The sequence below is a fragment of the Urocitellus parryii genome, chromosome 11, assembly GCF_045843805.1.
Source record: "Urocitellus parryii isolate mUroPar1 chromosome 11, mUroPar1.hap1, whole genome shotgun sequence".
NCBI classification, from domain to species: Eukaryota; Metazoa; Chordata; class Mammalia; order Rodentia; family Sciuridae; genus Urocitellus; species Urocitellus parryii.
In genome coordinates, this window is record NC_135541.1 from 116,139,475 (window position 1) to 116,165,827 (window position 26,353).

The 26,353-nt window shown below is 46.1% G+C and overlaps 1 protein-coding gene across 1 annotated transcript; it reads left to right on the forward strand.

Annotated features, from left to right (window-relative positions):
- Positions 1-2,379: 2,379 nt before the first annotated feature.
- Positions 2,380-25,999, forward strand: Cfap45 (cilia and flagella associated protein 45). The gene is made up of 12 exons (XM_077791611.1): positions 2,380-2,442; positions 2,658-2,786; positions 5,037-5,179; positions 7,009-7,153; positions 7,824-7,994; positions 9,031-9,209; positions 11,266-11,395; positions 16,072-16,218; positions 21,849-21,962; positions 22,524-22,717; positions 25,369-25,593; positions 25,921-25,999. The coding sequence occupies exons 1-12, from the start codon at positions 2,380-2,382 to the stop codon at positions 25,997-25,999; spliced, it is 1,719 nt and encodes a 572-aa protein (XP_077647737.1).
- The last annotated feature ends 354 nt before the right edge of the window (positions 26,000-26,353 follow it).

The following is a 26,353-nucleotide window of genomic DNA, read 5'->3' on the forward strand; positions in this document are numbered from 1 at the left end:
TATTTCCTGTGGTTACTGCCCTGGACCATGGCACTAAGAACACAGGAAGGAGAAGGTGCAGCTTGAGCCCTCGAGGGAACTAGAGCCTGGTAGACCCGACACACAAAGAGAAAACCTGTAGAAGCCCTTGAAAAGAAACAGGAAAACAAATGCAAAACAATAATAATACTTTCCATCTGTACTCCAAAGCCCTTTCACATACATTATTATCCACAATGCAGACCACATACGTGATCTGGAAAACGTGGACTGGTGGAGTGGCTTGGAGCAGGGCAGATGTGTTTCCCCAAAGCACCCATCTCTATGTGGTCTGCATGCCTTGAGAGTCATCTTGCTCAGCCTCATTCACTGCTCTTCAACAAATGCATATTGGGTTCCCACGGTGTGTCAGGCACATTCTTAATTAGGTACAGAACTCAGACCATCCCTCATGATCCAAAGCCTCTTCCATCTTTTCCAGTTATTCCCAATGTTCGGTCTCAATCCCACCTACTGCAGTTTCTGTTCATTTCCTCTTATTCTATTTTTGGTGGAAAGGGGAGCAGTCGCTCACCACCCACCATATAATAACCCTTCAGAGGCTGTTATTAGGCATCCTCAGGGCTGCTATATTTACCTTTTAATAAATCCAAGCTTTTCTGCTCTGCTGTATTGGGGCTGCCTGAGGATGTAAAGGGAGGTTCCCTCTAAAGCTTTTTGCTGGCTGTGCCAGGCGGCAAGGGAGAGGCACACACAGCAGTGCTCATTGTTCGGAACAGAGCCAGCTGGAGAATAATTGCCCAATTTAGTGTGAAAACCTTGATACAGGTGGAACAGGTGCTTGGGGGGGTCTGGTTGGTAATGGCAGATCAGAGAGCTTTCAAAACACTGCCCGGTGTTCAGTGACCTGGAATGCATGGTTTATTTCTGTTTACCCTGTCCTCTTGATGGCTGCTGATTCCCAGGCTTGGAGGGACCCAATATGTCTAGCCCATTCCCCCAAGGTAGCCCAGCTTATAGAGCTGTGTTGTGTGTATATGTGTGTGTGTGTGCGGGGGGGGGGTGGGGTGTGTGTGTGTGTGTGTGTGTGTGTGTGCATGCGTGCGTTCGGGGGTAGGTGGGCATGTGGGCTTCTCCAAAGACAGATTTGAATCAGTTTTAGATTAAGCCTGGAGTTGGGTGTGGTGGTACATCCTGGTAACCCCAGGGACTTGGGCAGGAGATGGGATAGGCTGAGGCAGGAGGACCACAGGTTTGAGGCTAGTCTTGGCAACTTTGTGAGACTGGGTCTCAAAATAGATGAAAAGGGCTGGAAATGTTGCTCAGTGGTAGAGTGTCCCTGGGTTCAATTCCCAGTACAGGGGAAAAAAAAATTCCTTGTACAAGCTGCCTCCTAGAGATTGGATTGATCAATCCTCCTGCAGTTGGATTGACCTTGTGGAATGAAGGGTGTTGAATTGGAATTCTTGATTATAAGTAACATAGCAAGACTCTAAAGTAGAAGGGAATGTGTTGAGAGGATTTTTGGAGAGCTCACTGATTTGACACCCAAGCTGGGAAACTAGGCTTAGAAAATAGGAACAAACAGATGGCTGGAACCAAGGCCCAAATCAGAAGTAGAAAGGGTCTCATAACACCCTTTGGTACACCATTGTCCCCTAACACTGTCATCTTGGATTGCAGGATGCTGCTACCTGTGTCCTTACCAGTGTTACCCTTGACTCTGGGTATGGCTGCCCATGCTGCCTCTGTCAGAAAGACTTTCTTGATTCTGCTTCTTGCATTAGTAATTTCCCTAGGCATTGTCAGCTTGGGGTGATTTCATTGGCTAAGCCTAGCTTCCTTGCCCAAGTAGGAAGACAAACACCTGGTGTTTTCTGTTTCTGTCGTCGGAGATGGGCCCTGATTCCCACAATGATTACAATGGAAAGTTGGCAAACACAAGAAGATCCTGGGGCTTAAATGACTAATGTACACTAAAGGAGTTCTGGGAGGGAAAAGCCACATAGTGGATATTAGGAACTGGTTAACTGGTTTGCCTTTCTGTAGCTGGTGATCATTCATCTTTCATCTATAGCCTAAAGTGTATGAAAATGTCGACCACATGCTCAGTAGTGGGGGAAGTGCTTCTCCATCCTTTATATCCTCTGATCCCTGCCATGACCTTGTGAGATTGCAAGGCATGGAGGAGAGGTCAATTAATATGTCATTTGTGAGGGGGGCCTGGAGCTGAAGCTGAGAAGACTGGAGGCAAAGAAAACTCTTTACATTTCTGGGGCGTAGCTTGAATTGCCTCATGAGAGGTTGTTCATACGGGACACTGGAAGCACATGAGTAATGAGTTGAAGTGTCACTCCTTTCCTGCCACCTCTGTTTCCTTTATCCTTTCTTTCATACTGCATGACCAATTTGGCCTTCTTCAGCCGCAGGGGCTACCGACATGCTCCTTCTCATGGAGCCAGGGTGCCTTGTCTCTGCCAAGGGACTCCCCTGCTTCTGTGAGGATGCTGTCTAGCTATTGCTATTTGTCCCTCATGTTTCAGGGCTCACACCAGTGCTCTCCTTAACTTTCCTCACATGCCTACCCTCTGTTCCCAACATGGGCTGACAGTGTTTTCTGCCCAGAGTCTGAATGCCACTCAGTTACGATGACCCCAATTTTTTTTTTCTTTTTCCAGCCGTTAAGCACAACTGGCATCTTGAGCTCCTCTTCTTCAGCTTCCAACAGGTCACGAAACAGGACTCGCTATCGGACCAAAGCTATGAGCTCTGAAGTAGACGAGAGCCTCTTTGGAGGAGGGGTCAAGGTAACCCTCAGAACTGGGTGCAGTGGTGCATGCCTGTCATCCCAGTGATTTGGGAGGCTGAAGCAGGAGGACTGCAAGTTTGAGGGCAGCCTGGGAAGTCTGACTTAGTGAGACTCGGTTTCAAAATAAAAACTAAAAAGGGCTAGGGATGTAGCTCAGTGGTATAGCACTCTTGAATTCAATATCCAGTACCAGAAAGAAAAAAAAAGTAGCCTTCAGCAAGTCCCTCCATGTGTCTGTCACCTGGGCAGTGACCCAGACCAGTGTCGCACAGGTCAAAGTCATCACCCTTTGTTAGATAAATCTCAGACAGAGAACAGAGGGGAATCCTGAGACCTGTTCATCTCTGATCTCTAGTGTGGCCTCTAGCATGGCCTGTGTAGACGGGGCTGCCTGGCTTCTTCCCTCTCAGCATTTAAGATCTGGTGTGATGTCAAAGGGAGGCTCAGCCACAGAGAGCTCCGCCGTCGCTCAGTGAAAGCCTCAGGATGAACCAACCGAGGGCTGGTGGGCACAGCTTGAAGAGCGTAGAGGAACTTCTTCCCTTTCCACCAAAGAAGAGCATCAGAGTACAGCACAAATGACCTCCTTTCTCACTTGCTCAACTGAAACAATTACTTAGGTTTGAGAAATGGGAAGGTTTTTATTTGCAAGCCTCGTCCAGACTACAAGGTTGACAATCCCTTTAGTCAAGAAAGGGAGAGGTAGAGAATTCCTCTGAAACAGTTCCATAGGTGAGAAGGAAGGAGAAATAGAGAAATGAGACACGGAGAGTGGGATCGTGAAAGATTAAGAGAAAGAGAAGAGAGAGAAGAAAGAGCTGTGAGCTGGATGTGGTGGCGCATGCACGTAATCCCAGTGAATCAAGAAACTGAGGCAGGCAGACTGCAAATTTGAAGACTGCCTGTCTCAAAAATTAAAAGGGCTGAGGATGAGGCTCAGTGGTAGAGTTCCTGGGTTCAATCCCCAGTTCCAAGGGCGGGCGGTGGGGGGGGGGATGGTAGGTGGTGTGAATACCTGTGGCAGCTGAGGAGGTTGTAGAGAGGAGCAGACTTTCCAGAAGTTTCCAGATGGGCATTTTTTTTTCCATTTAGAAGACTCCCACTCTGCCACAATTTTCCTATTTTTAAGGGAAAGAATCAAAGGAATGCAATTTCACTTACTTTTGGTTTTTGTTTATTTCGGGTCCATATGGAGTTTTCTAGTAATAGCAAAGAGAGGTGTGGAAGTGGCCAAGTGCTCCAGGAGCAGTTGTGCTGGCTAATAAAAAGAAAAAATTCTGACCCCATCCCAGTTTCTTTGGCCTTAAGGGAGGGTGGGAGTCCAGGAAGTCTCTCAGCGGGCAGTAGGGGGCAGAAGTGGCCTGTGGCTTGACCGAGTGGTGCTCGCCTGGAAGCGGAGATGGGCACCAGGTGGCAGCAGGGCTCGGGACTGTGTGGAAAGTTCTTAGGATAGGCAAGGCCACACCCCGCCGCCCGTCAGGGTCCCACTTGATGCACTAATGACAAATGAATTCTCTCCTGTGTTTAGTCATTCCCAGAAATAAGCATTTTTTTGTTATCTGAACCTGTCACAGTCAGAAGTTTAAAAAAAATCATAATCTAATCTGTATTAATTTTTGCTAAATTCTAACTCCTTGATTTTTTTCACCATCTTGATTTTAAGAGCGCATCTCTGGCCAATTAGTTATGTGTAACTCCTTCAGTATGGCTTTTATTTATTTATTTATTTTTGGTTTGACACAAATTAATTATTAGAAAGTGTTCAAAGGGATTCATTATTAGAAAGAAAAATTACTACTATCATAGACTGTATTAGTCTATAACAAATTGTATTGCTTCAAAATCGCAATGTAATCCAGGAGAGATAAGAATTCCTTCTTTGATGGAGGAGAATCTTTTATGAAGAGAGGAGAACCTAGAGACCAAAAATTTATTTGTCATTCCTGATGATTTTAAAGTCGGGGCTAGATACACACTAGCAACTCCTCTCCTCCCCTCTTGTTGCTACTGTCCCTGACCATGCTGTGCTGAGAACAGGAGGCCTAGCTCTCAGAAAAGTCGGTCAGTACCGAGCATCCAGCGCTGCTTTCCCAGTACTCAAGGTGGTCCTGCTGTCTGGGACAGCAAGCCTCCCCTGCCCCTGGGTGGGGTGGAAAGCGCAGGAGAGAGGAAGGCTACATGTGAAGTTAGGACTAAACAGCAGGAAGTGGGGTGACCAGCTTCTAAAGATGTCTTTCTGACTTCACAGCCCCTGGCCCAGGGCCAGAGCGACAGCCCCATTGTGCTGCTCCGAGATAAGCATACCATCCGGAAAACTCTCACGGCCCTGGGCCTGGATCACAAGCCAGAGACCATCCAGCTCATCACCCGGGACATGGTCCGAGAACTCATGTGAGCCCCCACAGTCTCCCTCACTCAGCCTGTGCTACCTCTGAAGAATTTTGCAGGGAGACGGGGAAACTCACCAGGTTTCCTTCTGCCGGCCCAATCCCTGCTTCTTTCCTATTCATGTCCCCCTTTAGTTTCATCCGGGCCTCTCATGTTTCTCCCTGGCTGTGTCTACTCTGGCCCATCATTCCCAGCTGCTTTTCCTCTCTCTCTTCTGCTGGCTAAAGGATCTAAGGAACTGGGAGAGGGGAGGCGCTTAGTGGGTCCTCTCTAAGTCTCTATTAGCAAACCTGGTAAAGGGAAGTGATCCAGATGAGTCACTTCCTTTGGGCTGCATTAAGAATCTGAAGCGAAGGGAAACTGACCAGATGCCTCATTAGCCTTCCCAGATTCTGAGGCTATCTGAGGAGCTCCTTGGGTTCCTTTGGGATTAGCTCAGCCTTGCTTCCCGACTGGAGCTCAGCCTTGCTTCCCGACTGGAGCGCAGCCATTGCATGGATCCCTCCTACGTACGGGTTCAAGCCAAGCTCAGAAAAAAAGCAAGGAGCCAACATGACGCTCAGTGGTTTAGCTCTCCTATTAGTGCTTCACTCTCTGTAACTGTTCTTCCTACTCTGGCTCTACCCGCTAAGAACTTGAATTCCCAGAAAATGCTGACTGAGGCATAAGCTGGGGAAGAACAGCTGGTACATAGAGTAGGAGCCGGGCCTGACCACAGCCCCTTATTGAGCTTGGTCTGGCCAGCCCCAGCATCCAACAGCCAGATGTGGTCAGCATCCTGTGCAGGCAGGCCTGGGGTCCTGAGAAAGGCTTCCTTCTTTGGAGTGGTCTTGTGCTGAAGATGCACTGGGAATCAAGCGCTGGTCCTTTTTCTATACTGTGGTCTTAGATTCAGATCTGTCACTTAGGAAGTCACTCCAGATCCACGCTGGGCAATGTCACCTGGCTGAGTCCTACAGACACTCACTCATTTGGTCTCCCTCTTGAATACTCCCTCCCCCGACACACACACTGGTTTTATTAGATGAGATTTCACTTCCTGGTTTATACCGTCTGCGTCTTATGGCTTTGTACCTGTTAAATTGCTTCACCCAGAAGCAGCTTTAATTCCTACCCCCCAGCCGTTCCCTCCCCCATCTTTAATGTCTGTCATTTGTCTGTAATCATTATAATTAGCTATAGATTTGTTGAATGCGTTGGGCAGCTACCAGGAGAGGTCTATAGACATGTCTCCAGCAGTTGTTGATCAGAGATTTTAATTAATATTTAGGGTTCAAAGCTTCTCTGTAAGCTGGATGGACAGGGATATTTACATTTCTCACCAGCATCTATTTCAACCTTGTCTGGCGTCCCCTTGCCCTTTATATGTCATCAGGAATAATCTATTTTTAAGGTTCAGTTCCACAGCTTGGTTTGGAGTGCTCACTCGGTACCAGTCACTGTGCCAGAGACCAGGCCATCAGTATTGTCAGGACAGAGTCTGCATTCCTTTGGCCAGGATGTAGGCACGAAGAACAGGGTGTGGTGGGGGCTCAGAGGAGGAGGTGATCTATGGGGCCCGGTGGCAGGGTGGGTATGGGTCTTGGGCAGCTGAACAGAGAAGGTAGCCTATGAGCTGGACCTTAGAGAAAAAGAACTTAAAATGTGTCTTTTCAGTGTACACTGCTTACCTAAGGCCCTTTCCTCCAATGACTGTGCAGTTGCAGTCTCCCCTGTGACTGACTGAGTCCGTGCTGGAGGGTTGGCAGGGCGCAGGGAGGGTGAGAGAGTCTGGAGCAGGGTGCCCGGGGCTTTGGCTCTCTCTCCCCTAACTCCATTCATTCCTGTGTCAGTGTCCCATCGAAGGACTCCTCTGGAGAATCCCTAATCATCAGCCCCGAGGAGTTTGAGCGAATCAAAGGGGCATCCCACGTCCCGACCACAGAAGAAATGGAGGCCAGGGAGCAGGCCTTCAAGAAGGAGAAGGAAGCCATTGTGGTAGCTGACTTCCCTAAACCTTGATCTCTGCAGATGGGGGGCAGAATAGAAGTGTTCAGGGGATCCGGGCAGGGTGGCACACACCTATAATCCCAGCAAAACTCAGGAGGCCGAGGCCGGAGAGTTCGTTGGCCAGCCTAGGCAGTTTAGCGAAACCCTGTCTCAAAAAGGAAAACAGAAAGGGCTGGGGATTTGGCTTAGTGGTAAAGAACCCTGCCACTCTGGGTTCCATCTCCAATACCACATAGAAAAGAAAAAAAAGTTCTGGGGAGAGGATAGCGTCTCCAGATAGTGAGAACTGACCCACTTTGAGGGTCCTGAAATGAGGGGTGAATGTGTCCTTAGTTAGAAACGTTGCAGCCGGACTGGGGTTACGGCTCAGTGGTACAGCGCTTGCCTAACACCTGTGAAGCCCTGGGTTCCACCCTCAGCACCACGTAAAAATAAGTAAAATCAAGGTATTTTGTCCATCCCCAGCTTAAAAAAAAAAAGAAATGTTGCAGAATGGCCATCAGAGAAATTCCTGGAAGGGAATGGGGGCTACTTGGGCCAAGGAAGGGGCGGAGCATAAAGCCAGGTTGTGCAAATGCCCAGTTCTGATGGTGTGATGGGCTGAGGCACGGAGCACAGGGGGACAACCCCTCCACCGATCCAGACTCACCTCCTTTAGGATGCAGTGGCGACTCGCAAGAAGATCATGAAACAGAAGGAGATGGTGTGGAGGAGCAACAGGAAGCTCAGTGAGCTGGAAGAGGTGGCCAAGGAGCGGGCCCAGAACCTCCTGCAGAGGGCCGACAAGCTGCGGATGGAGCAGGAGGAGGAGCTCAAGGACATGAGTAAGGTGGGTGCCTCATCTCACCGCCACCCTCTACTTCCCCGTGAATTCACGCACAGGGCAAGGTGAGGAAGCAGTGGGTGCGAGGTGGTGGGGGTGAGCTGGGGAGTGGGGGAAAGGTATACCTGTCAAGGTAGTCCTTGTCATCAGAGAGGACCGACTCTGCTGCCTGCTTGCTGTGTGACCTTGAGCAAGCCCTCTTGTCCTCTCTGAGCCTCACTTCCTTCATTTGTAAAATGAGGACGGTAGCACTACTTGGCAGAATTATTGGCAGGATCAAATAAGCTAAGATGTAGGAGATCCTTTCTGAACCATGATTCATAAACAAATGGGAGGATATTGCTTTTTATTTTTATCCTGCTAGTTCAATTCTGGCCACAGAGGGTGGTTGAGGCAATGGGATTTGTTTTGAGTACTCAGAGTGCATCCTTTAGCTGAGAGCATAAAGACCAGGGACTCGTTTGAAATTCTATTTTCTAATTCCTTTTGCATGCGGTTCATTTCCTGACCAAATGAAAAATGCCGATTCCCCAACACCTTCATCTCTGATTTCTGTCTTCCAGGTCAATCTTTTTTACGTATCCCTCCTTTTATTTCCCAAGGCTTTTACATCTTGGTTTTTATGGACGGACCCAGGTTTTTCATCCCTTTTTGTATCATGTTGGGCTCTTCCAGCTTGTTATGCTTCTAGTGGCCTGATCTCATTAGACTGTTTTAACTTCACTGAGCTTAACTTGGGGCTCATGGGTCCCAAAGGACAATTCATTAACCCCCAAACACTATAACACTTTGAAAGAAGCTATTCTGGATCTGTCTTTGCACAGACCCTAGCACCTAGAAGGAACCCAGGAATTTATAAGGGGGAAAGCAAATACCAGAGTGTTCTTGCTTCTCTGAATTTGTGATCAGCCATGCACAATGCCAGGACACTTCAAGATATTCTGCTTCCATTTCTCCCCCTTACACTTCCTCAGACCCACAGGGCATCCCTTCCTGTCCTTGCCCCCAGGTCTAGTGCCACACTTTGGTCTCCATTCTCTAGATTATTCTCAATGCCAAGTGCCATGCCATCCGGGATGCCCAGATCCTAGAGAAGCAGCAGATACAAAAAGAACTGGATGCAGAGGAGAAGCGGTTGAATCAGATGATGGAAGTGGAGCGGCAGAAGTCCATTCAAAGGCAGGAGGAACTGGACAGGAAGAGGAGAGAAGAAAGAGTACGGTAAGGATGTGGCTTGGGCATTTCTGCGCTAAGTCATTTCCATACCTCTTGAGGTCCATGTCGCTTTGAAAAGAGGGAGGAGGTGAGGCCTGGTGGTCATCATCATCTATTACCCCTATGGAACGAGGCAGAGAATCCTAGAAGTTTTACAGCCTGTTTCCAAGATCATAACAGGTACTTCTCAATCTGGCCACAATTCAGGCTCCTTGTCACAGGTTCACAATTTTTTATTTTTCAGTACTGGGGATTGAACCCAGGGGTGCTCTACCACTCAGCTACACCCTTAACTCTTCTAATTTTTTTTTTTTTTTTTTTTTGAGACAGGCTCTCATTAAGTTGCCCAGGCTGACCTTGAACTTGTGAGCCTCCTGCCTCAGCCTCCTGGGTAGCTGGGATTACAGGCATGTGCCATTACAAGTGGCTGCAATTTTCATGACTTTTGTTGTTCCCTCTTTTTTGACTGACTACCCTTCTTTTTCTTTTCCCTCCTGGAAAAGGAAAAATGGGAGAAGACAAGATCAGGATAAAAATCAAGGGAAGCAACATGAGATTCCCATTCTGGTGGAGCACTTGAATGGCTTCACTCTTCAGATGAAATAAGCAGGAGCAGTGAGCGAAAGATCTTCTTGGGGATCTTTTTCTTTCTGTAGTATGTAACTTTGCTGTCACCTCCCCTGATAACCCTCCCTCACTTCACCAGGCAGGCTTAGTGCCTTCCTTGTCTGTACCCTGCCATGCTGTATTTATACTCTCAGGTGCCACTTCTTGTGCTGTGGCTCCCTGGTCCTCGCTAGACTGGGAGCTTATTGAGCACAGAGGTCCTGCCATTCATTTCTGAAGCTCCTGGGCCTTGCAGGGTGTTCAGCCTGGAATAGGTACTTCATTCACATCAGGATGCATAAATGCATTTTCCCTTTTTTCATTTTGCAGAAAAGGGAAAGTCCTAGGGAAGGTAAATTACAGAATCAAAGTGTCCTAGAGTTAGAATACGAACCATATGATACATGAATTACTTCTATGAGCAGTTTTCATGCCACGTTGGAGAGCAGTTTTATCTAAAGAGAATTGTGCTTTGTAAGCTCTTGAACCATTCATCTCTGTGCTTCTAGTAGCTACCCAGTAGACCATCTTAGGCTCCCAGTTAAACTTATTTTAGTGGCTAAGTGGCTGTTTACCTTCTGCATAAATAGCTCCGATAAAGGGAAAACTTCTGCCTCATTAGGCAAAGCCAATGATTTGACCTGGCTGAGCCCAGTCCGGCTTCCATGTAGATCTTTCGCTCACTGCTCCTGCTTATTTCATCTGAGGTGTGAAGCCATTCAAGTGCTCCATCAGAATGGGAATCTCATACTGCTGCCCTTGATTTCTATTCTGATCTGGTCTTCTCCCATTCTCCCAGGCTTGACTCATGATGTGGGGTCTGCATGCTTCCAAGTTCATTGACATCCCAGTACACACAGGGATCCCTGCAAGTGCTGATTGTAGACCCACTCTCTCTGCTTCTGACTGTTGAGCTTGGGCTTTGCCCAGTGGAGAGACTTCATCAGACTCAGCCCCGTCTACCGGCAGCCGAGGGTCTCAAACGTGAGGGAGAAAGTAAAAAAGACAGTTGTCACACTAGGCGTGGAAGACAAGATAAACTGGGTGATAGCAGAAGCACTAGAGGAATTAGACTTTTAAATTCTGTGAGGCTAGCATACCATGCTAGCTTCCCATACACTGAGAAGACTTGGGAAGAACAGGATTCCAGTAACTAGTTACATATATGAAAATGAGAAGCTGTATTAAGCCGTCGGGTGACTCCTGGGCAAACAGAGTGGAGAGGAATCTCAGGAAGGATGGGTCCCCAGAGCCAGGAGCTGAGAAAAGAGGGACCGATCCCCCAGGACATGCTGGGGAAGGACTTTGGTCTGGATCCATCAAGCCTATCCAGGTTGAGGGGCATGTGTCAAATTGTCCCTGAAACTGCCTGTCTTGGGGATTATTTGGATGGAGGTCAGAGCAGAGAGACCTGGACCCGTGGTTCCTGAGACACTGTGGTGCTGTTCCCTCCTAGGGGAAGGCGGCACATTGTGAAGCAGATAGAAAGGAACCGGGAAGAGCGATCTCTGCTTTCGGAGCAGCGGGAGCAGGAGAAGGAACAGATGCTGGAGTACTTGGAACAGCTCCAGGAGGAAGACCTTCGGGTAACAGGGCTAGACAGGTCATGCCAAGTTTCCCCCAGCAACCACAACAAAGTACTCCAAGATCTGGGGATTCAGGGTGTGGACTGATTTCTGTTAGGCACATGCTCATTTCACAACATCGTCACCATCAACCTTTTAATGCCATGTTAAACATTTATTTGGCCATGGTGCCATGCTGGGGGATGAGCAGTGATTTGGACAGGCACTGTCCCTGTCTCCTGGGGACTTTGGGTCTCAGTGACCTATCCATGTGAACAGACACATAAAGGAAATATACTGGCTGCATGCTTTGCACAAATAAACACAGGGACGTTTTACAGTCTTCCCTCAATTATCTAGGTCTATTATCTAGTTTGTATGAACACAGTAGCAGTGTCTTAGTTCCAGGCTCCCCGCTGTTACCTCATTCAAAGTGCAGAGCATCCCATGGTCATTAATTGTGTGGTGGAGCCAACCCTTTTCTTCCTGTTAGCCCAAATAAAATTAGTAGGAATATCTATTGCAAAACCAAACCGAACCAAACAAAAAACTGATGAAATACCTGCCCAAACTAAATAGACTTAAAAACTCCACTTTTATTTGCCTTATCTGATCTGTTTCAGTAAACAAAAGCACAGTGAGAGGGGACACAGCAGGGATTTGGAGCATTGATTTTTTTTTTTTTTTATTCAAAATATTTCACACAGAAAAGGTGAGAACACTGTATCACACCCATCAATTTTTCATTTAGATCTAATGATTGCTAACAATTTGTTTTAGTGGCTTGTTTCTTTGTTTCTTTTTCAGTACTGGGCATTGGATCCAGAGAGCTGTACCCCGAGCTACACTCCTGGCTCTTTTTTTTTTCATTTTGTATTTTGAGGCAGGGTCTCTCTAAGTTGCCCAGGCTGAACTCAAACCTGAGATCCTTCTGTCTCGACCTCCTGATTAGCTGGGATTACAGGTGTGGGCCACTTCTCCCAGCCGTGGCTTGTTTCTTTCTAGGTGTACATACATATTTTGCTAATTGTTAATCTAGTTTAAATTACAGACACCTTGACATGTAGTCACCAATTGTATCAGCCTGCATTTCTGAAGAACCAGGGCACTCTGACATGCCAACAGTACCATTTATCACGTCCTCCACCAAAAACTCTAATCCAGTGATTCCCTCTTATCACCTAATACAAAATTCATATTCAGGTGTCTTCAGTTGTTCAAAAATGTACTTTCAACTCTTTTCTTCTTTTCAAAACAGGCTCCAATCAAGGTTTGTACATTACAGCTGGTTAAGTCTCTTTAGTACGTTTTGATTTAGAAGAGTTTCCTCATTTGCTGATTGATTTATTGTTTAAAATGTATTTTTAATCGACACAGTAATTGTGCATCTTTATGGAGCACATTGCATATCGTATACATTGCATGTGTACAATGTATAATGGCCAGATCAGAGAAACTAGCCCATCCATCATTTTAGACACTTATTATTTCTTTGTGTTGGGAACATTGAAAATCTTCCTTACTAGCTATTTTGAAATGTTCAATTAATTGTTGTCAGCTGTAATCATCCCTCCGTGCTACAGAACATAGAAATGATTCCTGCTATTCACTGTGTCCCTGTACCCATTAAACGTCTTATCCCCCCATCCTCCTCACCACGCATTAATTTTGAAGCATACAGGTCATATGCCTTAGGCTAGCTTTTTTCTTTTTCTCTTTTGGTAGTTCTGGGGATTGGACCCAGGGTCTGGCCTATGCTAGGCTAGTGTTCTACCACTGAGCCCTACCCAGCCCCAGGCCGTGTGCCTTAAAAATGTCCTGCATTGGTTTGTCTGATTCTTTTTCTTCATGGTACCATTTAACTTGTGGAGCACATTTTTTTTTTTTTTTTGCCCCTCTCCCATGTTTGCAGTTGATAAACATCCATAAATGTCGACCAGAGCATTCCATAGTGGTGAGTGACTGGGGACTGTAAGGAGTCCCACAGTCGGGCAGACTTCAAATTATGAAGGTCCTGCAGAGTGAGTTCCCATTGTGAAGGGAGGGAGGAAGATTACCTGGATAGTTGGAGAAGCCGAGGGCACACGGTTTGGTGAGGTGCTTGAGAAGGAGACTGAGGGGGTCAAGAAGACAGAAAGACCTGGCCAAGTTACTTCAGTTCCTGGTGAAGAGAGAGGGGGTGAGAGAGGGTCAGGAAGGAGAGGTGTGGGGCAAACATGCAGAGAAGGGAGAAACAAAACTGGAAAACCCAACTAGATGGTGGGAATCGGGACTTGGTGGCCACACTAGAAATTCCAGGAATCAGTGAGTCAACACCATCACATTGACGTTGTGTCATTGTCCTTTGGATGTCCCTCCAATAGGCACTCCCTGAGTCTCCAGGAAGTATTATTAGGCAACTTCAGGGCAGATCCCTGTGCCTGCCCAGCTTTAGAGCGGCCGGTGTCATCTCAGGGGGTGCAAGGGCAGCTTTCCCACCTTGCTAGCAAGATGGAGAGAGAGTGCAGGGAGTTTCTCTGGGCTGCTTTGAAGGTCTTCAAAGATGAGAAACAGGGAAAGTCATTCTGTTCCTCGGAAATGAAATGAACCGACCAAACCAGCAAACCAGAGAGTGCATAAATAGGTAAAGAAGTAAGCCAACAAATACCCGATTGCATGTGTGTTCTGGATCAGAGATCAGCAGCTTCCTTGGCCTTGAGTGTCAATGAGATTAAATAAGGCATGGGGTGGCAACAGGCTCGGCTCGAAACTGGAGAAGGAGAAGAGTGGAACGAGCAGAGGAGGACAGAGAGAGTGGGGGAATGTGCACCACGTGAGCTTGGAGGAGATGGTTGCTGTGCTTCCCTGGCTCAGAGGTTTCATGGAGGAGGGAGGCCCGAATTGGGCTGCGAGCCAAGCCCTGGAGGAGGACACACAGGCAGGGTTGCACGGCTTGAGTGTATCAGGGCATAAGCGGAGCCGAGGAGGAGCTGGAAGGCCCGGAAGGATTTAGTCTTTGAAGAAATGTAGGGAGCTGTAAATAGTATGGGGGGGTGGGGTGAGCTGGTGGGTAGAAGAGTTTGAAGCCAGGAGGAGTCTGAGACTGATCAGAGGTGCTGGCTTGTGGGCCGCTGCACAAGATTGCAGTGCCCTTTTGCTCTGTGACCTCAGAACGTGCCTGGGCTCAGAACATCTGATCATGGAGAGATTTTGGAGGCTCAGGGCTGGAAAAGGCAGGGGGTTCTTTCCTTAGAAAGGATTTTATCCCTCAGGGTCAGGTTGGTACTCTGCTCTCCATTGCTCAGAAACACATTTCTGTGTCTAAGAGCCCCACCCCCCACCTCATGTACCACTCTCTGTAGTTCTCATTTATCAAGAGTTTAAGTATTGCTTGAATTGAGCGAGATACTTTTGGTGAAGAAAGGGGATGTGACACAGGTCCCTGTCCTCTAGCTGGGACACAGTGAGCACCTATGAAATGAACAGGACTCTACAAGGTCGTGTATGATCAACTCTCAAGAAATGTGGCATCACCTCGGTGCAGAGGGAATTCATAAATGGAGAGAGAACAGAAAGTTGGAATAATCCAGGGGGATTTCTGTAGGAGGGTAAAACTTTAATTCAGACAGCAGGTTTCAAAATTCTGGCCGTAGGGTATATTAGCTGTGTGGTCTTGGGAATGTCAGTTAACATTTGGTTTCAGTTTCTTCACCTACACAAGGCCTGCCTTTCCTAGTTTTTGGATAGATTTAGGTATTAAAGATAGCCCATACTGCCAGGCACAGTGGTGCACGCCTGTCATCCCAGTGGCTCAGGAGGCTGAGACAGGAGGATGGCCAATTCAAAGCCAGCCTCAGGAAAAGCGAGGCACTAAGCAACTCAGTGAGACCCTGTCTCTAAATAAAATACCAAATATAGGGCTGGGGATGTGACTCAGTGGTCAAGTGCCCCTGAGTTCAATCCCTGATACCAAAAAAAAAAAAAAAAGATAGTCTATACAAAGTGACCCAATGAATAGAAATAGAAAGTACTCACTTAGGGGAACACACACGCACACACACACACACAACACATACACGTACATACATTTTTTAAAAATTTAATTTTTTTTCAGTACTGGGGATTGAATCTACACCAAGCTACATCCCCAGACCTCTTTATTTATTTTTTTCCTGTTAGGATCTTACTAAATTTGCCCATGCTGGCCTTGAACTTGTGGTTCTTCTGCCTCAGCCTCCCCGGTGGCTGGGATTACAGGCCTGCACCACTGCACCCCACGGGGCAATATTTATTTTCTTAGTTATTACTGCTGAATGGAAATTAAAAGTTTGTGCTTATCAGTCAAAAATAAGTGAAAAAAGAAAAAAAATCGAGTTTAAAAATAGAAGGAAATTGAAGGCAGGAGGACGGCACAGGAGGAAAGCCACATGACTAGGATTCATAGAATATGTGGGGGCCACAGAGTGGAAGTTTAAGAGCCTCCACTTCCTAAAAGTGTCTGGCGACCAGCAGTGTCAGAGGCCATGGCAAACTCAAGGTGGGTGAAGACGGTGAAGAGGCCATTGGTAGCAGTCTGCACCGTCAGCCCTTGAAAGAACAGGTTTGGGCTGCAGGCGGCACATCTGTGTCAGAGAGACAGGAGCTTTTTTTACTGTCGGGAAGACAGGAGCTTCTTCTTGCCTCTTTGAACTCCAAGGCTTTCTTGCTTGCACCGGCAGGACCTGGAACGAAGGCATCAGGAGAAAGTGCAGATGCAAGCTGAGATCAAGCGCATCAACGACGAGAACCAGAGAAAGAAAGCAGAGCTGCTGGCTCAGGAAAACTTGGCCGACCAGATGGTGATGGAGTTCACCAAGAAGAAGATGGTAAGGACCTGGTTTCAGATGACTGGGGCCTCTGAGCCGGAATGGCATGTCTGTAACCAGGAGAGGGGATTCCTACAGAAGGTAGCCACGTCGGCACTTTAAAAATGTACATCCTTTGTTCAAGGACCTGGCACCACCCTTCTCCTTGGCCTGACTTGTTCATTAACAGAATATCCTAGAAAGGACATCCAAATCAGTGTGTGATTATCCTCATTAGAAGTTGGTCTTTGGGTCATGTGTAGGAATGAAAGTAAATGAAAATGATTAGTGAAAATGAAGTTTTTGTTGATTCCTCATGACTTGGTAACCCTGTAAATTTCTTGTAAAAATTCCCATGTTGAGCATCCTATATTGGGAGCTAGACTTCTCCCTCCCCTTGCAAAGACAACCAGTGCCGAAGTCTGGCTGGGCACAAATCACGAGCCACTCAAGCAGGAACAAACTTTATTTCTGAACTCCACCAGCACACTCCACACACGCTCCCCAGGAACCTCTCTCCAACGCCACCCACGTGGCTCCTCCAGGCACACACCACACCAACCGGGTTTAACTCTTCTTTGGATATCCCATCCTTTTTCCTGTACCTTGTATAATGGGTCCGAAGGTATTCCCACAAGCAAGCCCCAAGGTTTTTTACATTTGAAATAGGCTTTAATTGTGTTCATTATTCATTAGCCTCCAGGTGTGGGAGAACCACTGTTGCAGATGTAAGGATATCAGCTGTGATGGATTTGAGCTAAGTCATCTTCTTTTTGGTCTGTAGAAATTGCTTTAGTTAGTCTCTCTGGAATCCAAATCGGCTGCTGTTCTGCCTGTGGAAACACACAAACAGAACCCTGACTCCAGACAATCACTGGGTCAGGACCTTTCCATTGTCCTGTTAAAATATCCTTCCAAAGTACCTTAGGCTTATGTACATTTTTTGGATACATATGCCTTTCTGCAGCAGTAAGCCCTGATGAATCCAAATTTAAAAAGTTTAGAGTAAAAAGGGTTATTTTAAGTTTATCTTCGGGGATATATACCCCTTTCCAATTCCCTATTTTTGCTTTAATAAGTACATTTTAATAGTTTGATGAGCTCTTTCAACTATGCCTTGTCCCTGTGGATTATATGGGATTCCTGATATAAGTAAGCCAAATGATGAGCAAAATTGTTTAAAAGAGGTAGAAGTATAATCAGGACCATTATCTGTTTTTAACTGTTTTGGAATGCCCACAGTGGCAAAATTTTGTAAGCAATGAGCTATAATATCTTTAGTTTTTTCTCCGGCATGAAGGGGGCCCATCAAAAATCCAGAAGAAGTATCAACTGTAACATGCAAATATTTTAATTTTCCAAATTCTGGCAAGTGTGTGACGTCCATCTGCCAAATTTGGTTAGGTATCAGTCCTCTAGGATTGACTCCAAGATTAACTTGTGGTAAAAAGATCACACAATTTTGACATTGTTTTATTATTTGTCTAGCTTGTTATTTGTCTAGTTATTTTAAAATGCTTTTGTAAAGTATTAGCATTGACATGGAACCTTTTATGAAAATTTGTAACTTCTTCTATTGTAGAGAAAATATGTATGTCATGTGTAGTTTTATCTGCTAAATCATTGCCCAAACTAAGGGCTCCAGGCAATCCTGTATGTGCCCTGATATGTCCTATAAAGAATGGATCTTTTCTGTCCCAGATTAGACTTTGTATAGTGGAAAACAAAGAGAAAACAGTAGAGGAAGGGGAAATCCTACCAGCATCTTCAAGGGATACTATAGCATTAACTATATACTGACTATCAGAAAATAAATTAAATACAGAATCTTTAAACATCACAAAAGCTTGTAATACTGCATTAAGCTCTACCTTTTGAGCTGATTGTTTGGGTACTAAAAATGTAAAAGTTTGATCAGGGGTAACTACTGCTACTGTACCATTATTTGACCCATCAGTGAATATATTTGGAGCATTCATGATAGGTGTTTTTCTTGTCATTTTTGGAAAAACTATAGGATGAGAAGACCAAAAAGACAACAACAAAGGGTTAGATGGTAAGTGGTTATCAAATGAAACATTAGATTTACACATGATTATTGCCCAAGTATTTAACTCATTAGCTAACTCATCAATTTGATCCATAGTATATGGAATAATAATTTTATTGGGAGAAATTCCAAACACTCCCTTTGCTGCTTTTATTCCTTTGAGTATTAATTGTCCTACAGCTTCAGGATACCTAGTAAGAATAGTGTTAGGAGAATAAGATAAATGTATCCACAATAATGGACCTTCTTGCCAAAATACTCCTGTAGGAATATTTTTGTTGGTAGTACAATAAATAATAAAGGCAAACTTATATCAATTCTATCTAAATGCATATTTTCCATATATGTTTCAATGATTTTTAATGCCTTTCTTGCTTCAGGCGTTAACATGCGGGGTAAATTTGGATCTGATGGGCCTTTTAGGATATCAAATAAAGGTCCCAACTCTCCTGTTGGTATGCCTAGATAAGGCCTTATCCCATTTATGTACTACTGTATCTGGCCTGTGTTTATAATTTGGAAAGGCATACTTGGTATGCCCATTTATGCTGAATACAAAATCACAGCAAATGAAAGTCAGGAAATCTCTGTTATTTTTTTAATTTGCTTTAATTACTTATACATGATAGTACATACATGTTACTTAGGTCATGTAATCATATATGCACATAGGGTAATAATGTCAGATTCATTCTACTTTATTCCTACCCCCATCCCCTCTCCCCTTCCTTCTCTCCTCTCTGTTTAGTCCAAAATACCACTATCTCCACAACCCCTATGGGAATTAGCATCCATATATCAGAGAAAACATTTGGCCTTTGATTCTTTGGGATTGGCTTATTTCACTTAGTGAAATATTCTCCAGTTCCGCCCATTTACTTGCAAATGTCATAATTTCATTCTTCTTTATTTAAGGCTTTGTAATATTCCATTGTGAATGTACACCACTGATTTTTTTATCCATTCATCTGTTAAAGGGCACCTAGGTTGGTTCTGTAGTTTAGCTATTGTGAATTGAGCTGCTATAAACATTGATGTGGCTACACCACTATAGTATGCTGATTTTAAGTCCTTTGGGTATAAACCTAGGAGTGGGATGACTGGGTCAAATGGTGGTTCCATTCCAAGTTTTCTTAGGAATCTCCATGCTGCTTTCCATAATGGTTGCACCATTTTGCAGTCCCACCAGCAGTGTATGAGTGTACCTTTTCCCCCACATCCTCATCAACATTCATTGTTGCCTATATTCTTGATGATTGCCATTCTGACTGGAGTGAGATGGAATCTCAGTGTAGTTTTGATTTGCATTTCTCTAATTGCTAGAGATGTTGAACATTTAGGAAAACTCATTTTTTTGGCTTCAGTTTTCTTACTGGATTTTGGATATATGCAAGCAATGGAGCAAGAATGCACAACTATGGAGGTGGTTTGCGCATAACAATGACTACATAATCACCATTTACTGAGTAATTAGACTGTGTGTTTAAGCCCTGTGCTGTTTTTCATATGTTGTTGTTATTATTATTTTTTTTGTGTGTGTGGTATTGGGGATTGAACTCTGGGTCTTGCATATGCTCTACCACTGAGCTACACCCCTTGCTCTGTTGTCTCATTTAATCTTGATAACAGCCACGGGAAGTAGCCCTTGATTGATTCAGAATATACTGAATGCTTCAATGTGTGTCCAATATTAGACTCGGCTGAGAGAACCCAGAGTAATGCAGTGTACACTGAATGGAACGCAACAGTGGCTTCCCGGAATGGGTGATGTGGTGATAATGGGTTGATCATGTGCAGGAGCAGGTGAACAGAGTTGCTGACTGCAGCTGAGAGTCTGTGGTGGTCATGATGAGGAAGGAGGGTGGTGAAATGATGCTGGAGAGCTGAGAGCCATTGTTGGCAGGTGCCTTGGCCCTTGAAGGAAACTGGAGGGGTGGTATGATGAGGAACTGTAGATCCCTGAGCAGGAGGGAAATATGTCTTGTATTCTTCCATGGAAAGGACATGGGCAGGTGATGCTGGGAGAGGCTGGAGACTGGCAAAAGGATCAGATACTTGGGCACTTCTACAATCTACTTTCAGTGTCTAAGTGCAATCACACATCACTTAACGATGGGATACATCCTGAGAAATGAGTCATTAGGTGATTTCATCATTGTTGAACATAACAGGTGTATGCCAACTAAGATGGCTCCAACACCACGGGTGACATTATCTTAGGGGACCGTCGTCATATACATGGCAGGTCATCCCTGTGCCCACATGGCTATATGTCACTAGCCCTTCCCCTCCCACTGGTGCCTTTCAATGAATGGTGTCGCAGCCAGAACTAACCCTTCAGAGCTAAAGACAGAGACTGGCTGTGGAATCATCCCACGTTCCCTGCCCTGCCACACAGGGCAAGGTAGAACAAAGGAACCAGCTGGCACAGTTTGTTGGGCAGGATGAACGAGGGATGACAGAGATTCTGTATAGGAAGATCACATTTCCATTCAACCTTTGTTGTTAGTCTTGAGAAATACCGGTCGCTTGAGAAACAGTGGTTGGCAGGTGGGCACAGTGGTTACACGCTTATAATCCCAGCGACTTGGAAGGCCGAGGCAGGATGATTGCAAGTTTGAGGCCAACCCGGCAACTTAACAAGGCCCTCAGCAACTTAGCAAGACCGGTCTCAAAGCAACAAAGAGCCGGGAATATAGTTCAGTGGGTAAAGCACCCCTGGGTCACTACTCAGTACAGGAGGAGGAGAAGGAGGAGGAGGAGGAGGGGGAGGGGAAATAATAACAGAAATAGTGGATTGGAAGCTTTAGAGATAGGCCATTTCTTTCACAGAGGTGGTACAGGGAACTGATTTTGATGGTTCATTCTTTAGGTGTCTGTTAACCACTGGGGAATTGCCTAAAGGATGGTTGGCCATTTGCCCAGGGACTAATGAGATAACCTTCACCTGCGCTGTGCTTTTACAAGACAGGCAGGGAGCCACACTTGTTACTTGGCCCAGTGGCCCTGCAACTTGAAGACTGTCTGTGATGTAATGGAAGGAGTATAAAACTGGGCTCAGGATGCCTGTGTTCAAATCCTGTTTGGTAGTTTACTGTCTGGGTGATCTTAGGCAGGATCCTCAATCTTCCTGAACATCAGTTTTCTCATCGATAGTATCCACCCCATAAGATCAGAATTGCCTAGGATAATGCAGGGGAAAGCCTTTTTTTTTCCAACAATGAAACATTTTACAGATGCTAGTTCTTTTTTTTTAAATGTTCATTCATTTCTATGTTGTTTTATTTTTTACTCTTTTTTTTTTTTTTAATGTACTGGGGGATTGAGTCTAGGAATATTCTACCTCTGAGCTAGAATATTTTTTTCCTTCTTATTTTGAGGGTCTCACTAAGTTACTGAGGTTGGCCTTGAACTTGGAATCCTCCCACCTTTTGCCACTGAGTTGTGTTATTACAGATGGGTGCCGTAAGCCTGGCCTCTTTTGCCTGTTTTAAAAGGAGTGTGTAGGGGAGATGTTGGAACATGTGTTGCAGGGACCCTGTTGGTCTGGGCAAGGCTGGGGCAATGAGAACTGTTCTATGAGGCCTTTGCTTCCTTGCAGGCTCGGGAAGCAGAGTTTGAGGCTGAGCAGAACAGAATCCGGAGGGAAAAGGAGAAGGAGTTCGCCCGCCTGATGGCCCTGCAGGAGAGGGCTCAGGATTACCAAGCGGAACAGGTACCTGTTTCTTCTCGGCCTTGACTTCCCTCTTTCTCTGCCTCTCCAGCAGCTGTACCTTGGATGGCCTAGAAACCAGCCTCAAGGATGGAGGTATAAAAGAGAGGACACAGGCTTTCTAGAGTAGACTGAGGAGGATGGGGTGGTTCTGCCCCCCAGTGCCCATGGCAGTAAGGCCTGAGCAGAATTATGGCTTAAGATCCCAGAGAAAGTCTTTGGCTGCAACATAAAGAAATTTCCACCTTAAGTGACCAAAGAAATATGTCACCAGAGGAAACTATGGCCTCTCCACCATTTTCAGTTTTTAAAATTAGAAGCACTGATGGGGACTGCCTGGAGGAGTTTGAGGAACAGGGAAAGAACTGGGCTGAGTTGGGGTAGAAGGCCAAGACAACCCCCTCGGGGGACCTTCTGACCCCAAGGTTTCTGGGCTAGGATTCCATGAATTCTTTCCTAAAATAATCTGCTGCCAGAGAAGCCCACGGTGCTTTAGAAAACAGCCCAAAGATACCTGGGCCTGGTCTGGACCTGAGGTCTTCGGGGCTCTCCACCTTCCCACAGGATGCCTTGCGGGCCAAGCGCAACCAGGAGGCTGCGGACAGAGAATGGCGCAGGAAGGAGAAGGAAAATGCACAGAAGAAGATAGAAACGGAGGCTCAACTACGGAAAACCAGGATGGAGCAGGTGGCTTTCAAGGAGCACAGGCTCGCGGCTCAGGTGCAACAGGACCGGGAAGAGTTCGAGAGGATTCTTCGGTAGGAGGGGCTCGGGAGTCTTGGCTTCCCGTATGCCCTGTAGTGGACCAGTGTGGGCTCTGCAGCAGGGAGGGGCCACCGTGCATGAAGGGGAGCCTTCTGGCAGTTTAACAGATAGATGCACATCCATGCAGTCACTCCAGCTAGATGGGCGGTTGACATACTTCAGACACCCAGTTATCTAGGGGTGGTGTTGCAGGCCTCCCCCAGCTAGAGCCAGGAGGATGGAAAGTTCGAGGCCAGCCTTAGCAACTCAGGTTTCTCATCTAATGAGATCCCCGATGCAAAAAAAAAAAAAAAATGGACTGGAAATAGTGCAGTGATAGAGTGTCCCTAGGCTCTATCTCCAGTATGGAGTGTGGCCCCAAACAAACAAAAAACCTCCCACAAAAACCAATACAACAACAATCCCAAACAAATAACAACAATGACAAAACACTCAAGCCAAGTATTTCAGGATTAGAGAATTTGAAAATAGCATCTGGGAAGTGTTTAAGGAATTGGGGGTTATGGGGATAAGTTATCCTGAAAAGTAGAATGTAAATAAAGGTCTATCTAGTCCCTTCTGACCACCCCCCATCCACATCTGTCTGCAGACTAGTCATGAAGCTTCAAATAGGAGAAGGTAGGGGGGAGACAGAAGAACCTCGGTCATTAAGGCTTGTGTTACTGGAGCAGCACTTTAAAGTATATCTTTGCCACTGATTCGACAAAAATGTATTGAGCACATCCAGCCAGGCTCTGTGCTGGATGCCACGGAGAGCATTAGAAATTAATCAGCACCGCTTTTTCTTATTTTGTAGGAAGGATGTTATAGGTTCATATTTTGACCTCACTTTTATTTATCCATCTTTCCTGCACAGTAGCTCTTTATCCTTTTATTTGTATACTTTTGGCTCAGTGGTAATTCTGACATATAAGTGGAAGCTAAGCATTCATATCCATCACTGTTCTGACCCTCCCCCAAAGCAGTCAGTAATCACAGGTACCTTTGGTTTTCCTCTCTATTTCTTACCAGTTAAATCTGTTACCACCAGATCTGGCTTAACTGGGAACGGCTTCCTTTTTGTTCTGGTTCAGCCTCTGTGAGATCAGAATTTTTCAAAAGGAAAAAAAAAAAAAACAGACAAAATTGAAATTTGGGGAATCAGAAATTATGCTTAGATAAGTGGAGTTTGAACAGTTGGACCTCATTTTCTTGGTCTCCACGCTAGAGGACCTTTCTCTTGATCCTGTTTCAGTTAGCGGTGTCCTAGACCAGGCCATCTAGACTCCTAACGGAGGCAGAGCAGCTCTCCATAAAGCTCTGTCCTTGCCAGAACCAGATTCCTGGTCTTCTGTAGGATTGCAAGTTCTTGATGATTCCCAGTAGCTGTGATGCCCTTTGGGACTCTAGCTTTCCCTGCCCTTGGGGTTGTGCCAGTGGTCACTGGACACTGGTAAAGAAGGCGGCTTCCTAAATGCTCCCAAAGATCCTGCCCTCGGGCTCCAGATTGCCTTCCAGATGTCTCCCCTTTCCTCTCTGGCCTCGTGCCCTTGGACATCTGTGTGCCTTTAGCAGGCACGAATACATATTAATGGAATGAAATTGAAGTTCTACATTTGCCACTGACCCATTTGTCTCTGCTTTGCTTTGTTTTCTTGAAGCCTGTGCACTAGGCAGTTATTAAAGTTGGACCAGCCTTTGGAGAAGTTCAGTTGTACCTGCTGTCCTAGATTAGCATCTAAGACCTAGTGTCTCCAGGCCATGTGACCTCCATGATGGGTGCCTTTTCTCTTAAGAGTGCCTCTGCCACAGCTAGCAATCCAAATTTTCTTACTTCAAAAGTAGGCTGGGGATGTGGCTCAGTGGTAGAGTCCTTGCTTAGCGTGTGGGAAGCCCCCGGTTCCATTCCCACCAAAAACCAAACAAAAAACAAACCCAAAGTATGGCCTCCCTAGAGACTACCTGTTTCTGGACAGAGGGATGCCTTTAGTTCTCAGCTTGTTGATTAAGCAGATATTGCCTAATCTATCCTACCAAGTGGTTCTTAGAAATGCCTGGGACCTTTAAAAAAATACAGATAAGCTCTGCCACAAATTGTGATTTAAATGGTGTGTGGTGCAGCCCAGATATCAGTATCTTTTGAAATCTTGCAGCTGATTCTAATATGCATGCAGATTGCTAGCGTTATTATTGTTAGGAAAGGAAGGAAGGGAGAAAGGGAGGAAGATAGGAAGGAAGATATATTAGAACAAGCTGGAGAGGAGTTATGCATTATTATGAGGGAAGAGTAGGAAAAATAGCTCCCAGGGGGGTGAAATCCTGGTTGTAGGACCAGCTACATAATTTGCAGAGCACGATGAAAAATTAGACTATGGAGCTCCTTGTTAAAAAATTATTAAGAATCTCTCCACCGTGACAGCAGAGCATTACACCAGGCCTGGGGCCCTTTAAAGCATGCCCCTGGCTTACAGTTGCATGATCCTGAGGCTGGTTCTGGCTGGTGGGAGGAGGCAGAACTCTGCCTTCATGCTAATCCCTGAGTTGCAGAAGAAGTGGGCTGGGGCCTGAGGGCTGTGGTCTCTGAAACACGTCCTTTAGAGGAGCCGCCTTCCCTTGGCAGGACCAGCTCAGCCTAGACCCTTCCACTCCTTGTGCCCTCCCCCAGGGCTCAGAGAGAGCAGATTGAGAAGGAGAAGATGGAGGAGGAGAAAAAGGCCTCGGGGCGCTTACAGCATGCCAACGAGCTCCGTCGCCAGGTCAGAGAGAACCAGCAGAGGCAGGTGCAGAACCGCATTGCCACCTTCGAAGAGGGCCGGCGCCTTAAAGAGGAGGCTCAGAAGCGCCGTGAGCGCATTGATGATATCAAGAAGAAAAAACTCGAGGAGTTGAGGTACACTGGGACCCTTTCTTCCCTGGCTCTTTTCACTTCCCCTAAGAGGTGCTGGCAGGGCAGTCCGGAAAGCGTAGCTATGTTCAGGGAGGGACCCCTCTCCTGGCTCTAGGCTTACCCCTAAACTGGGCTCCAGCAGAAGGTTCTGGAACTGGGTCTTCCTTGCTCTCGGGGAGCTCCTTGGCAGTAGACTGGCTTGGGGGGTGGATTATGGGAGAAGGCTGGGGTACGGGTCCCCAGGTGTTGTAAACCTCACCCGGGGCCTGCTTTCTTCTGCGTCCACTCTGGTCCAACACTGCCTTACACCTCCCTGCCTTCTCTCCACAGAGCCACTGGCCTTCCTGAGAAATACTGCATTGAAGCCGAGCGCAAAGCTAACATCCTGCCCACCACCTCTGTGAACTGAGGGGGAGCCTCTGTGACCCTCAGGATGCCTTCAGGGGACAGATTCTGCCCAGTCTTTGGGTGTCCTTAATTGCTGCTAACCTAGACATTTCATAGTTACGGATTAAACCTATTCTACTTTTCTAAGGAATAGCTTTTTTTTTTTTTTTATTGTTGTTGTTGTGGGGATATGGCTGCTCCAGGGGATTAAAGGTGGAGAAAAATAGGTTCCGGGGAATCAGGTGTGATTGTAATCCCAGTGATCTGGGAGGGCAGAGGCAGGAGGGTCACAAGTTTGAGGTCATCAGCCTGGGTACCTGAGACCCTGACTTAAAATTTTTTTTTTTTTTTTTTTTAATATTTATTTCTTAGTTCT